The sequence below is a fragment of the Otolemur garnettii genome, unplaced genomic scaffold, assembly GCF_000181295.1.
Source record: "Otolemur garnettii isolate 467f Iridium unplaced genomic scaffold, OtoGar3 scaffold00010, whole genome shotgun sequence".
NCBI classification, from domain to species: domain Eukaryota; kingdom Metazoa; phylum Chordata; class Mammalia; order Primates; family Galagidae; genus Otolemur; species Otolemur garnettii.
In genome coordinates this window covers 17530466-17543021 of record NW_003852405.1, presented here as the reverse complement: position 1 = coordinate 17543021, position 12556 = coordinate 17530466, and the positions used below count along the sequence as shown (strand labels likewise).

The 12556-nt window shown below is 35.7% G+C and overlaps 1 protein-coding gene across 2 annotated transcripts in view; it reads right to left on the bottom strand.

Annotated features, from left to right (window-relative positions):
- The window catches only part of HFM1 (HFM1, ATP dependent DNA helicase homolog), a 106023-nt gene that overhangs the window by 41764 nt on the left and 51703 nt on the right, over positions 1 to 12556 (bottom strand). For both annotated transcript variants that reach the window (XM_012801658.2, XM_012801657.2), the window contains 5 exons: positions 8235 to 8326; positions 7016 to 7122; positions 6879 to 6926; positions 4320 to 4417; positions 4104 to 4235 (listed from right to left, as the gene is read on the bottom strand). In XM_012801658.2, coding sequence (XP_012657112.1) covers positions 4104 to 4235; positions 4320 to 4417; positions 6879 to 6926; positions 7016 to 7122; positions 8235 to 8326 — 477 coding nt within the window. The remainder of the gene's footprint in view (positions 1 to 4103; positions 4236 to 4319; positions 4418 to 6878; positions 6927 to 7015; positions 7123 to 8234; positions 8327 to 12556) is intronic.

Below are 12556 nucleotides of genomic sequence, written 5' to 3'. Positions count from 1 at the left end.
AACCCGCCACCTTAGGTGTACGTGGCTGGCGCCTTAGCCGGTTGAGCCACAGGCGCCGAGCCGATCCCTGTACTTTTATACTCATGTTTGAAAGAAAGGCAATATGATTAAAAAGTCATGCTTGAATGAAGCAAAATAATATTGCTTCATGAAGCTGTGACTCCCTGAGCACTTCTTTCTCAGAAATACAGCTGTCTGTGTACCCAAATCAGATAATTTTACCCTTCTGCCTAAAATGTCCAATGCCTTTCCATTACATTTAAGATGAAATGGCAATTTCCTTACTATGTACAAATTTCCTTTCCTATATGACTTGACCATAGTCTACCTCTTTCATCTAATTTTCTACCACTCTCCTCTTGCTGACTACTTTCTAGCCATACTGCCTTTTATTTTGTTCCTTAAATACGGCAAGTTAATTTTCGTCTTCAGAACTTTTCTATTTCTTTATGCTTTCAGAAGCTGGAATTCAAATTTTTTTTTTTTTTTTTTTTTTTTTGAGACAGAGTCTCACTATGTCGCCCTCGGTAGATGCCACGGCATTACAGCTCACAGCAACCTCAAACTCTTGGGCTTAAGCGATTCTCTTGCCTCACAGACTCCCAAGTAGCTGGGACTACAGCCACCCACCACAACACGCAGCTGTTTTTTGGTTGTAGTTGTCCTTGTTGTTTGGCAGGCCAGGGCTAGGTTCAAACCCGCTAGCCCTGTTGTATATGGCTGGCACCCTAGCCACTGAGCTACAGGCACCAAGCCTGAAATTTAAAATTCTTACATGCTTATGAATGAATTTATTCAAATCCCAAAAATAAAAGATACTGTCAAAAATATAAAATTCTAAACTATTGACTCAGCACCTATAGCTCAGGAGCTAGGGTGTTGGCCATGTACACCAGGGCTTGCAGGTTCGAGCCTGGGCCTGCCAAACAATGACAACAAAAAAATAGCTGGGTGTTGTGGTAAGCACCTATAGTCCCAGCTACTTGGAAGGCTGAGGCAAAAGAATCACTTAAGCCCAAAAGTTTGAGGTTTGCTGGGAGCTGTAATGCCACAGCACTCTACCAAGGGTGACAAAGTGAGACTCCATTTCAATAACAACAACAAAATTACCTCCTTGTCTAAGGAACATGTATAACTGATAAAGGTATGACACCCTATGTCCTAAATATTCATGCATTTAACTGTTCTTGGCAACTTCTCATTCCTAAGACATGACTTCTAGGATTCATAATTCCTTAATGTTCATTTCCACTTTCCTTCATAATTTTTCCTCACTTTTATAAATAGCTTTTTAGTTTATAGTCACTATTAAAAATGAATTTGTATTGGGTGGCACCTGTGGCTCAGTGGGTAGGGTGCCGGCCCCATATACTGAGGGTGGCGGGTTCAAACCCGACCCCAGCCAAACTGCAACAAACAAATAGCCAGGCGTTGTGGCAGGTGCCTGTAGTCCCAGCTACTCAGGAGACTGAGGCAAGAGAATTGCGTAAGCCTAGGAGTTAGAGGTTGCTGTGAGCTATGCGATGCCATGGCACTCTACCAAGGGTGAGAGAGAAAGAGAGAGAGAGAGACTCTGTCTCTAAAAAACATGATGCTCAATAAGAACTTAGACTTGGGGCTTGGCGCCTGTGGCTCAAGCAGCTAAGGCACCAGCCACATACACCTAAGGTGGCGGGTTCGAATCCCTAGCCCAGGCCCGCCAAACAACAATGATGGCTGCAACCCAAAAATGGCCGGGCGTTGTGGCGGGCGCCTGTAGTCCCAGCTACTTGGGAGGCTAAGGCAGGAGACTTGCTTGAGCCCAGGAGTTGGAGGTTGCTGTGAGCTATGATGCCGTGGCACTCTACCCAGGGGGATAGCTTGAGGCTCCGTCTTAAAAAAAAAAAAAAAAAAAAGAACTTAGACTTGGGCTGGGGGTGGTGGCTCACTCCTGTAATCCTAGCACTCTGGATCTGGGAGGGCGAGAAGGGTGAATTGCCTGAGCTCACAGGTTTGAGACCAGCCTGAGCCAGATCAAGACCCCATCTCTAAAAATAGCTGGGCATTGTGGTGGGGAGCCTGTAGTCCCAGCTACTTGAGAGGCTGAGGCAAGAGAATCACTTGAGTTTGAGGTTGCTATGAGCTATGATGCCACAGCAGTCTACTGAGGGTGACAGAGTAGGACTCTGTCACAAAAAAACAAATAAACAAAATTATTTAGATTTGCTTTTTGTTTAGATTCTCTCACTTTTACATGTTCTCCTCCCCTCCCTGGGCAAATATTTGCTTCTTTAGAATCAGTATTTTCTGTTCAGCCATAGTGAGTATCTGTGAAAAACAGGTTGGAGTTCAATGATCTGTAAGAGGCAAAATGCAAAGTATGCTCAAATTGGCAATATTCTAGAAAGTCAGAAAGACTGGCTTTTTCAAGTATAACAAAACTTATTGGTAATCATTTAACCAAATTTCAAAATTTTCTCTAAGTTACTATTTTCTAAATGTTATATGGAACCTCCTTTCCAAATTAGAACTCTTACCTTTGTGTGGGGAGTAGGTGTGGCATTTGACTTGGCAGGACTTGGAAGGTGAGCCTTTCCATCAGGAATCTCTCCCCTATTTTGTTTTTTATTGTATTGTATTTATGTATTTTGAGATAGAGTCTCACTTTATTGCCCCTTGTAGAGTACTGTGGCTTCATAGCTCACAGTAACCTCAAATTCTTGGGCTTAAGCAATTCTCTTGTCCCAGCCTCCCAAGTAGCTGGGACTATAGGTGCCCACTACACCACCTGGATTATTATTATTATTAATTTTTTTTTTTTTTTTTTTTAGAGAAGGGGTCTCGCACTTGCTCAGACTAGTCCCCAACCTGTGAGCTCAGGCAATCCACCTGCCTTGGCCTCCCAGAATGCTAGGATTACATGTGTGAGCCACTGCACCCAGCCTTTCTCCCTCTTTTGACTTTATTTTCACCAATCACTACCTTCACCTCACTCCCAGAACTTTCTAAGCCCTCTGCCATTCCACTGATTTTAAATTTCATGGAAATAAAAAGTAAGATTTCCTCATAAAACAGCTGTCAATCTTTGTTCAAATAAATAACAAGACAATCCCTAGAGACTCATTACGTAAATTTTTAACATCCCCAAGATGCATACAAAATTGTAAAACTAACAAGGCTGTCAATCATGGGAAAACAACATTCTTTTTAGAATTCTAGATATCTCTGAAATCTAGAAGGGGAGTAGGGTCACAAAGTCAGAGATACCAAATTGGAAAATGAAGAATCCTTTAGTCAGATCTACATTTTGGTAAATGGCACTTCCTCAAGTTTTTCAGTGCACATGAGGTCCCTACAGACAAAATAATCAGGCACAAACTTTTGTCTGCACAACCTCTGTGAAGATCAGTATTAATATTCTACTGTTAGTGGGTGGCGCCTATAGCTCAATAAGTAGGGCGCAGCCCCATGTACCGAGGGTGGGGGGTTTGAACCCGGCCCCAGCCAAACTGCAACAAAAAATAGCCAGGTGTTGTGGGGGGTGCCTGTAGTCCCAGCTACTCAGGAGGCTGAGGCAAGAGAATCGCCTAAGCCCAGGAGTTGGAGGTTGCTGTGAGTTGTGACAGAATGGCACTCTACCGAGGGCAACAAAGTGAGACTGTCTCTAAAAAAAAAAAAAAATTCTGATATTAAAAATAAAAAATATACAAATCAGTGACATTATTTTATGAAACAAATTAGGAAAGACTGGGACTGCTAGCTTTTTAGCTTGTCATTGAAATCAAAACAAAATGTTAGTCATAAAAGTGGAAGAGAAAGCATCACCTAGTCACTACATTAGAAAAACAAAATTTTACTCCTGGTATGAAAAGAATTTTAAAATAACAGTAATAATTTTTATTAGGTATTTCATGTACCATTCAGTTGATTACAGATTTACATTTTTTAAAATAGGAGCAAATACAAATTGGATTTTCAAAAGTAAGATACAGTACCTGATTTAGGCCTACCAACATGTGTTTTCCTTAAAGGTTTATAATCACCATAGAATAATTTTCCTAACAATAAAACACAAAATAAAATTGCAGACATTGCCAAACTGCCTACCTATATTCAGGACCTACCAATTTTTTCCAGCTGTTTGGATATATGCAAAGAGTTTTCCCAAAGTTTACACCTAAAACACTTAGCTAAAATCAAACTATTCAATAGTACAGCAAACTTCTTTTCTTGAGCAGCCACAAAATCTGACAACCCTACAAAAAAAAAGTTTCCAATATTAAATCTAGTACACTAGTTTACTGGAAAAATATTGAAAATCCACTAATTCTATAACGTACATCTTGTAATTCGTGAGCCACTTCTGAAAATCTTTGCAGTATCTTGTGTCAGAGAAAAATCTTGTATGGGAATGCATCCTAGTTGAGCCTGAATAAGACTGAAGCCAAGAAGAAATGTCATTACTTCCTTTTAAAAGTTAATTGTCTCACACCATTGACATCAATGACTGAAGTATTACTTCTTAAAATTTTTCTCTGCCTTGATTTCTGGGCCACTACTACATGATTCTATATCGTGCCTAACTATTGTTGCAAGTCAAGAACAAAAGTTCACTCCTTCTCCCCCCCAACCCCCTGCCCAAAGTTCAGTGCTTGTTTTTTAAGTCTTCTTTATTTAATCTTTCTTTTAAAAGCACATTTCTTCTCAAGACTTTCCTTATAATCTCTAGACTGATAAATTCCAAATGCTTATAGAATACTTTCAGTTAGATTGTTACTTTAATCTCAACACATCTAAAATTATCATTGTATTTTCCTCCAATACAATTCTTTCAGTTTTACTATTTCTTTTAAAGGTATTATAAACAAACACTATAATTTATTTAATCAACAAATATTTATTAAATGCTATGTGCCAATCACAGTGTTAGATGCTGAGCATTCTGTTCAACATACGGTCAGTAACGTTATCAGTTTGTTATTTGAAACCAAAATTGCTTGGCTACTAAATTTGAGTTGATGATTTTAAGATAAAAGATCCTAGTGTTTATTGTGCCTGCTATATCCCAGGCTTTTTGCTACCTCTTTTGCAAATAACCCATGGGTCTAACTAAAATTATTAGACATGTATTACGCTCCTGGGGTTGCCTGAAAAGACCAAAACAGTCAGATATACAAAGATAAAGGATAGAATAATTATATGTATTTTATAGCTTAGTTTTAGCAGAGGATATATGAAAACAAAAACAATTCACTCTCAGAATTAGGTGAATACAGGTGAAACTTAGACTACTTACTTCTTTTGGCTATAGCATATGCTTCTGAAAATCATGTTAAATCATCTTTAAAGAAATATTTATAAAGTTATGTGGTTTATTAATGAAGAAAGAACCAAAGGGAAAATGTGGATGAAATGCTTTTAAATGTTGGATAAATAAACTCCTTGTAAAGCTATCTAGGGATACACAAATGTGGGGTACATATAAAATTGGTACAGTAAAAATAAGATGAAATAATATTTATTTATATTCAACAGCAATAAGGATTATTATAAGGATTAAATAAGACAAGGTATTAATTCAGTTAGAATTAGGTCCAACAAAAACCAGACCATATGTTTTAAATACAACTGTTTCATTCTCTTGTATAAAAGAAGTCAAAGGTTAAGCAATCGAGGGCTTGGTATGATGGCTCCATATCACATGCTATAAGTTCAATGAAAAATAATAGTTAAAGAAAACAGAGCTGGGTGCTGGCCCCATATACTGAGGGTGGTGGGTTCAAACCCGGCCCAGGCCAAACTGCAACAAAAAATAGCTGGGCATTGTGGCAAGTGCCTGTAGTCCCAGCTACTCGGGAGACAGAGGCAAGAGAATTGCCTAAGCCCAAGAGCAGAAGGTTGCTGTGAGCTGTGATGTCATAGCACTCTACTGAGGGTGACTCAAAAAAAAAAAGAAAGAAAGAAACAAAAGAAAACAGAGTTAGTGCTGAAAAGGGAAGACCTAGAAATTTTTTAAAGCTTAAATTAAAAGGGCAAAAACTAAAAATGGAATTTTAAAATTAAGAGGATGAACATCTACTTGGAGAAGAAAAGATCTGAAATTCAGCAAAGTAACAGGGATATGAGAGAATTAACATGAAAGTGGTAACAGTTAGCTATCAGCACCTACCCAAAGACTAAACATTTTAGATTAAGAAAATGCACAAACTCTTCTCTCTTTTGGGGGTCTTCAAATAAAATACACAGGGTGGAAAATGATAATGGGAATCTAAATTATGGTATGTATAAAAATAACTATAAAGTCACTATCTTTTTTAAAAATACTTGGGTCTTTAAAAAAAATTGTATAAAAAAAATTTTTTTTTTAGAGTGCTTTACTCTATCGCTAAGGCTGGAATATAGTGGCATGATAGCTCACTGCAGCCTTAAATTCCTGGGATTAAGCAATCCTCCTACCTTAGCCTCCTTAGTACAAAAATTAACATATTTACATAAAAATAGGAGACAGAATGTAAGATATGTTTTAAAACTAAATAAAAGAAACCCTGGGGCAGTGCCTGTGGCTCAGTGGGTAGGGCTCCTGTCCAATATAAGGAGGGTGGTGGGTTCGAACCCAGCCCCAGGCCAAACTGCAACAAAAAATAGCTGGGTGTTGTGGTGAGCACCTGTGGTCTCAGCTACTTGGGAGGTTGAGGCAAGAGAACCACCTAAGCCCAAGAGCTGGAGGTTGCTGTGAGCTGTGACACGAAGGTACTCTCCTGAGGGTGACAAAATGAGACTCTGTCTCTTAAAAAAAAAAAAAAAAGAAAGAAAGAAAAGAAAACAGAAAAGAAAACCTTTATAAATATGAATCATGAATTAGTAGTCAGTATTTTAAAACATTTAAAAATCATCTTTACCAATTTACTTTCATTTCTCTTGTTTTAATTCTTCCTTCCATTGGAAATCTGAATAAAAACACATGGAAAAATTTTATTATTATTTTAATTAAATAAAACCTCTTAAAAATTATTTAAAACACATATAACTTCTGTACCTGATAGTTACTCGCTTTGGATCTTTGTTCAACGTATTCAGTGTTTTCTTTTCATTTATTCTCAATTGTATATCAAAAAATTCCTTGCAGCCAGCTATCATTGTGACCTATAAAATTGCAGCATTTGTCCATTTAATGACAATTTTTAAATTTCTTTTTCTTTTTATTTCTTCTCATCCTCTTTCTCCAAATTTATTTGTCTTGCATGCTGCTTTGAGCCATGAGTTTTCATGTTAGAGTTAAAAACCTGCTTTATACACTTAGCTTTTCTGCCGATTGATTCTAAGCATCTGTTATATGCTAGTCATTGTGTTAGACTCTGAGACTATACCAGTAATACTATAAATGTTAATAAGATAGAATTTAAAATACTCAGCTCAGCGTCTACCACATAGTAATAAATACTGGATAAACGTTAGTTTTCTTTCTACCACTATTATCTCCATTCACTTTTCTACAGTTTACAAATCATTACTCCAATTAAGGTTAATTTTGTAATAAAAATAATATTTAAGCTGTTTAGAAATTTGCATTCTAGAGCCTACTTCTGCTGGATGACTGGTCAAAGCAGTCTGTGCTTTGGTTTCCCACATATATAAAATGGAGCTAACACTTGTTTTAATTCTCTTACACACTTGCTAAACTCAAGATCAGATGAGTGAATGTTAATAAAGATATTTTCTAGTCTTGATTTATTCTTTGTTAAGAATAGTATTTTTGTGTATGTTGCTCCTTAATAATTGAAATTCCGCTGTGCAATTTTTAGTATAATAATCTAAGCAATCAATGTAGATATTTAAAAAAATTAAATTTGAAAATAAATACTTTATTTCATATCCCTATTTTTAAATTTAATTTGAAAATAAATACTTTATTTCATATCCCTTTCCCCAGTAAAGGGAGAAAGGACCAATGCAGTTACCAGGTGCCAACAATATTCACTGCTGCAGCTGCAAAGTTGCCCTCACTGTTGATATTTTTGCATAACCTATTATTGTTCCCATTTTCTCCACAGTGATAAAACTGAAAATATGATACGTTCTAAGGAGGAATATTCCATATCTCATGATCAAAAGTATACAGCAGGAGATATAAACATTCTTAGAAATACTTTCCTTTTTGTTTATTCATTCTTAAATTATATGATATACAAATTAGTTGTTTCTCAAATATTATTTTATACTATATATTATTTATTTTCTAGTGAAAATTAATTTACCAGATCTGATACAGTTTCTTTTCCACTGAGTGTAAAAAATTTCTTCACTGTCTCAAATGTAATATAATACCAAGCCATCAATCTTCCTGCTTCTGTGAGAAAAGATGTAAAAATAAAACATTTTCCCCATCAGCTTAACCAGCCATCTATTCTGTACCTGTTATAATACTGGTACAAAAGATACACCAAAAAATGTATAAGATACAATCTCCAGAACTTATAGGTTGGCTAGGAAGATAATTTACATATGAAATAGCTCGAGGACAAATCCAGTTAATGATAACCTTTACATACAAACTTAAGCACAGAGGAAATTAAAGCTAAGAGAATGGTCAGTGTGGGATGACTTAGTACAGGCAGTGTGATTCCTGAGAAGAGTTTTCAAAGTAATTAATATGCCTGGACATAAAGGAAATAAAACTCTAATGAACTCAGGAAAAATCTTGTTTATAAAAAGAGCAAAGTTAAAAAAGTATCTTTAGAATACTGTAATGAAGACTATGGCTTGAAGAACGTGAGTTGATAGTGATTATGACTTGGGGTAGATTTGACTTGGTTAGAATCCTTGCTCCTTCACTTACTAGGAAGGTAAGTAATCATATGCAAGTAACTTTATCAGTTTCTAAATGTAATGTGGGGATAATAAAAGTACCCACTTCAGACATTTTTTGTGAAGATTAAATGCAATTAAAAAAATAGATACATAAAATGTGTCTTAAAGTCTCCAATAAAGTTGCTATAAATAGGGAAAATGGGAAATTTTAGCTAATGTACCTTTGTTTACAAAATGTTCATTACACAATTTTACAAAGAGGTGGTCAACATGAAGAGAATATTTTGTAAATTTTGTAATGAATATTTTGTATAAAGGTACATTTAGCTACAATTTCTGATTTTTCCTATGTATGGCAAATTTATGGATGATTTTGGGGACACCCTGTAGTACTTAGCATGTGCCTAACAGTTAAATTTTGCCTATTTTTTTTTTGAGACAGAGTCTTATTATGTCACCCTCTGTAGAGTGCTAGAGTGTCACAGCTCACAGCAACCTCAAATTCTTGGGGTTAAGCCATTCTCTTGCCTCAGCTTCCCAGTAGCTAGGACTACAGGCGCCCACCAGAATGCCTGGCTGTTATTGTCATTGTTGTTAAGCAGGTGCTGGCCAGGTATGAACCCACCAGCCCCAGTGCATGTGGCCAGTGCCCTAACCACTGATATATGGGCACTGAGCCCTGTTTTTATTATTAAAACATTATGAATGATAGATGAGAGAGCCCCTCAAAGAGCCTTGAAATGATATTAAAAGAGTTTAGATTTGGGATTTGATCTGTAAAATAACAGAGGACCACTTAAAATTCTTGAGCAATATTTTAATTAAACTGGAGTTTGAAAATAAGTTGTTTTGGAAATAGAACATCAAGTTGATTGAAGGTAGGGACTGGTGAAAGAGAGTAACTGATGCAATGGAATTCATTCAAGAGGTTACTGGATCCAATTATAAGTTATCTAAACATTCTAAGAATTTCAAGCCTTGTAAACACACAGAAAATATATGGGAAAAGTAAAGTGTCATGCTACTTCTCAAGGAAAGGACTAACATTTATCTTGCGCTACATGTTTTGCTAAAGAAGAATTTTCCCATTCCAGCAAAGTTGTATGCATCAAGGACATGGTACAATAGATTGAAGTAACAATCAGGGATAGAAAAGCAGCCATGTCACCTTAAATCCACTTTGTAAATTAGTGGTTATACGAATATGTTCAACTAAAACATATATAATGGAATAGTTCATAAAAGGGAGTTACTGAGAGAAATATGTGAAATATCAAGAGTATGGTTACCAAGGGAACTAATACATTAACCATTTTTTAAAGATGGTCCCCTTACCCTAGATATTTATAAATTAATATATGATATTTCCCTGCTGGAGAAATGAAAGGTTTTAAGAAAAGACTTGATACTTGTTGGCTTAGTAGTAGGAATAAAGCATTCTTAGGTAAGATACAGGAAAAAAAAACATAGAAAGAAAATTATGAAAAAAAATGAGTCAAAGTAGAAGCAATCAAAAGAAATAAAAAAGATTTATGAGAGGAAATAAAGAAACAATTCACTATCAATATGACTATGAATGAAGACTATTTTCACTGTAGGAAATTCAGGATATTTCAAGTAAAGTACATAAAATATGAGGGGGGGGCATGAAGGTTATGAGAACACACCTTTCACAGCTCCCACTTCATAAAGTATCACTGACTGTTGGCCCCAACTGCTGTGCTCTGAACCCATCACCATATTTATAATGAGATCATGCTTTCCTGAGATGCTCCCAACCAATGACTGAGCATGGCAAGGCTACTAAGGCCTACCAATGAGACAAGGAACTTCCCTGATGAGAGACTGTGGCTTGAAGAGTCCCTAAAAGCTTTGCCAAATGTTCTTGGGTCTATACTGAAGGATAAGACGTTCCTTCCCTTCTATCTCTTCCCTCCCTTTCCTTTGAAGAGCTAAGATCTACATCCCAGTTTTATGACTTTCCCAACCTCTTGTAGTTATCACCTATTTTCAAGAGGTTAATCCTTAAATTCACAATAGAACTTGGCCTTCTGATCCCTTCTCCCAGTATGCACTACTGGGAAAAATAAATACCTTGATTTGAATATAAACTTACAGATGACTATACTTGATTCATTAGTATTACAACCATAAACCAAAAAGTAAAAACTATACAAAGCATAATTAATAGAATATACAGACTGAGAATTTATATATAAAAAATAAGCTAAGAGACAAAAGAAAATATTAGTAATATGAAGAAATAAGAAATAATAAAAAAGAAAAGCATTAACTAGAAATACTATGGAAGAATTTAATCTACATCAATCACAGGCTAAGAAACTATGAACCAAGTCTTCTGCTAAAAGCAACTAAAACAGCTAAATGAAATACAAGTATCTTCTATAAAACAACAAAGAAGTAACAAACTATTTATCTGAAAGATGACCCAAGGAGATAAAACTAAAATACCTAGGTTTTACTCCTAAAAATTGAGGTTTGTTTAAGTTTGGGGTGGGGTTAATTAATTGTATTTCTAACATAACAGCAAGTAGTCAACCCAATAAACTGTAAGAAAGTATATGATAAGGAATATTTTCAGCTCTAAGATTGGATTGTCCTTTTGACAGTTGATGACTGCCTAGATATGGGATGACTGATAAATGAGAAAGAAGCCAAACACATCAAATATTTTATACTTTGATCTTAGGCTTGAGAGTATAGGCAAATAAAGACATTCATGAGAGTAATAGGCAAATGAAGACATTTTCTTAGCTGTGGACAAAAGAAAGCAACAACTCCCATTACAGTAAAATGTTTTTATATTCATCATCCCATTTGATAATCACAACAACCCTATAAAGTAAGTGGGACACGTAATATATTTCTGTTTCTCAGATGAATAACTTAAGGCTCAATTGTATAAGATCACAGTCAACAAGTAGTAGAACTTGGACCGCATGGAACTCAAATTCTACGTGCCTTCTATTTGATAGTATTTCAGGTCAAACTTAACTCTTACATGTTTCTGGGTGTCCCGTTCCATGTCATATGTGTAAGTGTTTTCCAATAGAAAACAAAGGATCAAATTTTATAGTAAAGGTGAGAAACGATGATATAATTTTGAATTTATTTACATAATGACTGTAGATATAGCAGTGAAGATAATTTATGTTTTCAAAGAAATGAGCATTAACTGGAATTAAAAATCCATGGACTGAAACTTTAGGAAACCCACAGTAGCAAACATGTCAGCAAAGAGGTATTGATTAAAGAAGCAAAATGAGAACAAAGAGTAGAACGTTAAGAAAAAATTAATCAGGTAGTATTCACTGATAACTAAAAGAAAAATGTTGCTATAGATCAGTGATTAGGAATGTTTAAAGACAGGAATAATAGTATCGGTGTATTCAAAAAGTAGCACAGAGAAAAAATGATAGTGAGAAGAAGATTCTTGATGAGAGAGAAAGTATCTAACAATAATAAAGATATTACATTAAGTGATTCTTATACCCTCTCTAGTGAAACGACCTAAAATACACAGAAGATAATTTCCACAAAGAAAATTAAGCCTATCACAATAATGACCAGGGAAGAAGGGAGAGGGGCATGTTATTAATCTAGGGCTAAGAATCCAGACAGTAAATTGTTTTATTTTTTTCTTCTCTACTTCAATGGCTACAAAATTAAATTGTTTTAAAAAGTTAAACTTGGCTTGGCGCCTGTGGCTCAAGCGGCTAAGGTGCCAGCCACATACACCTAAGGTGGC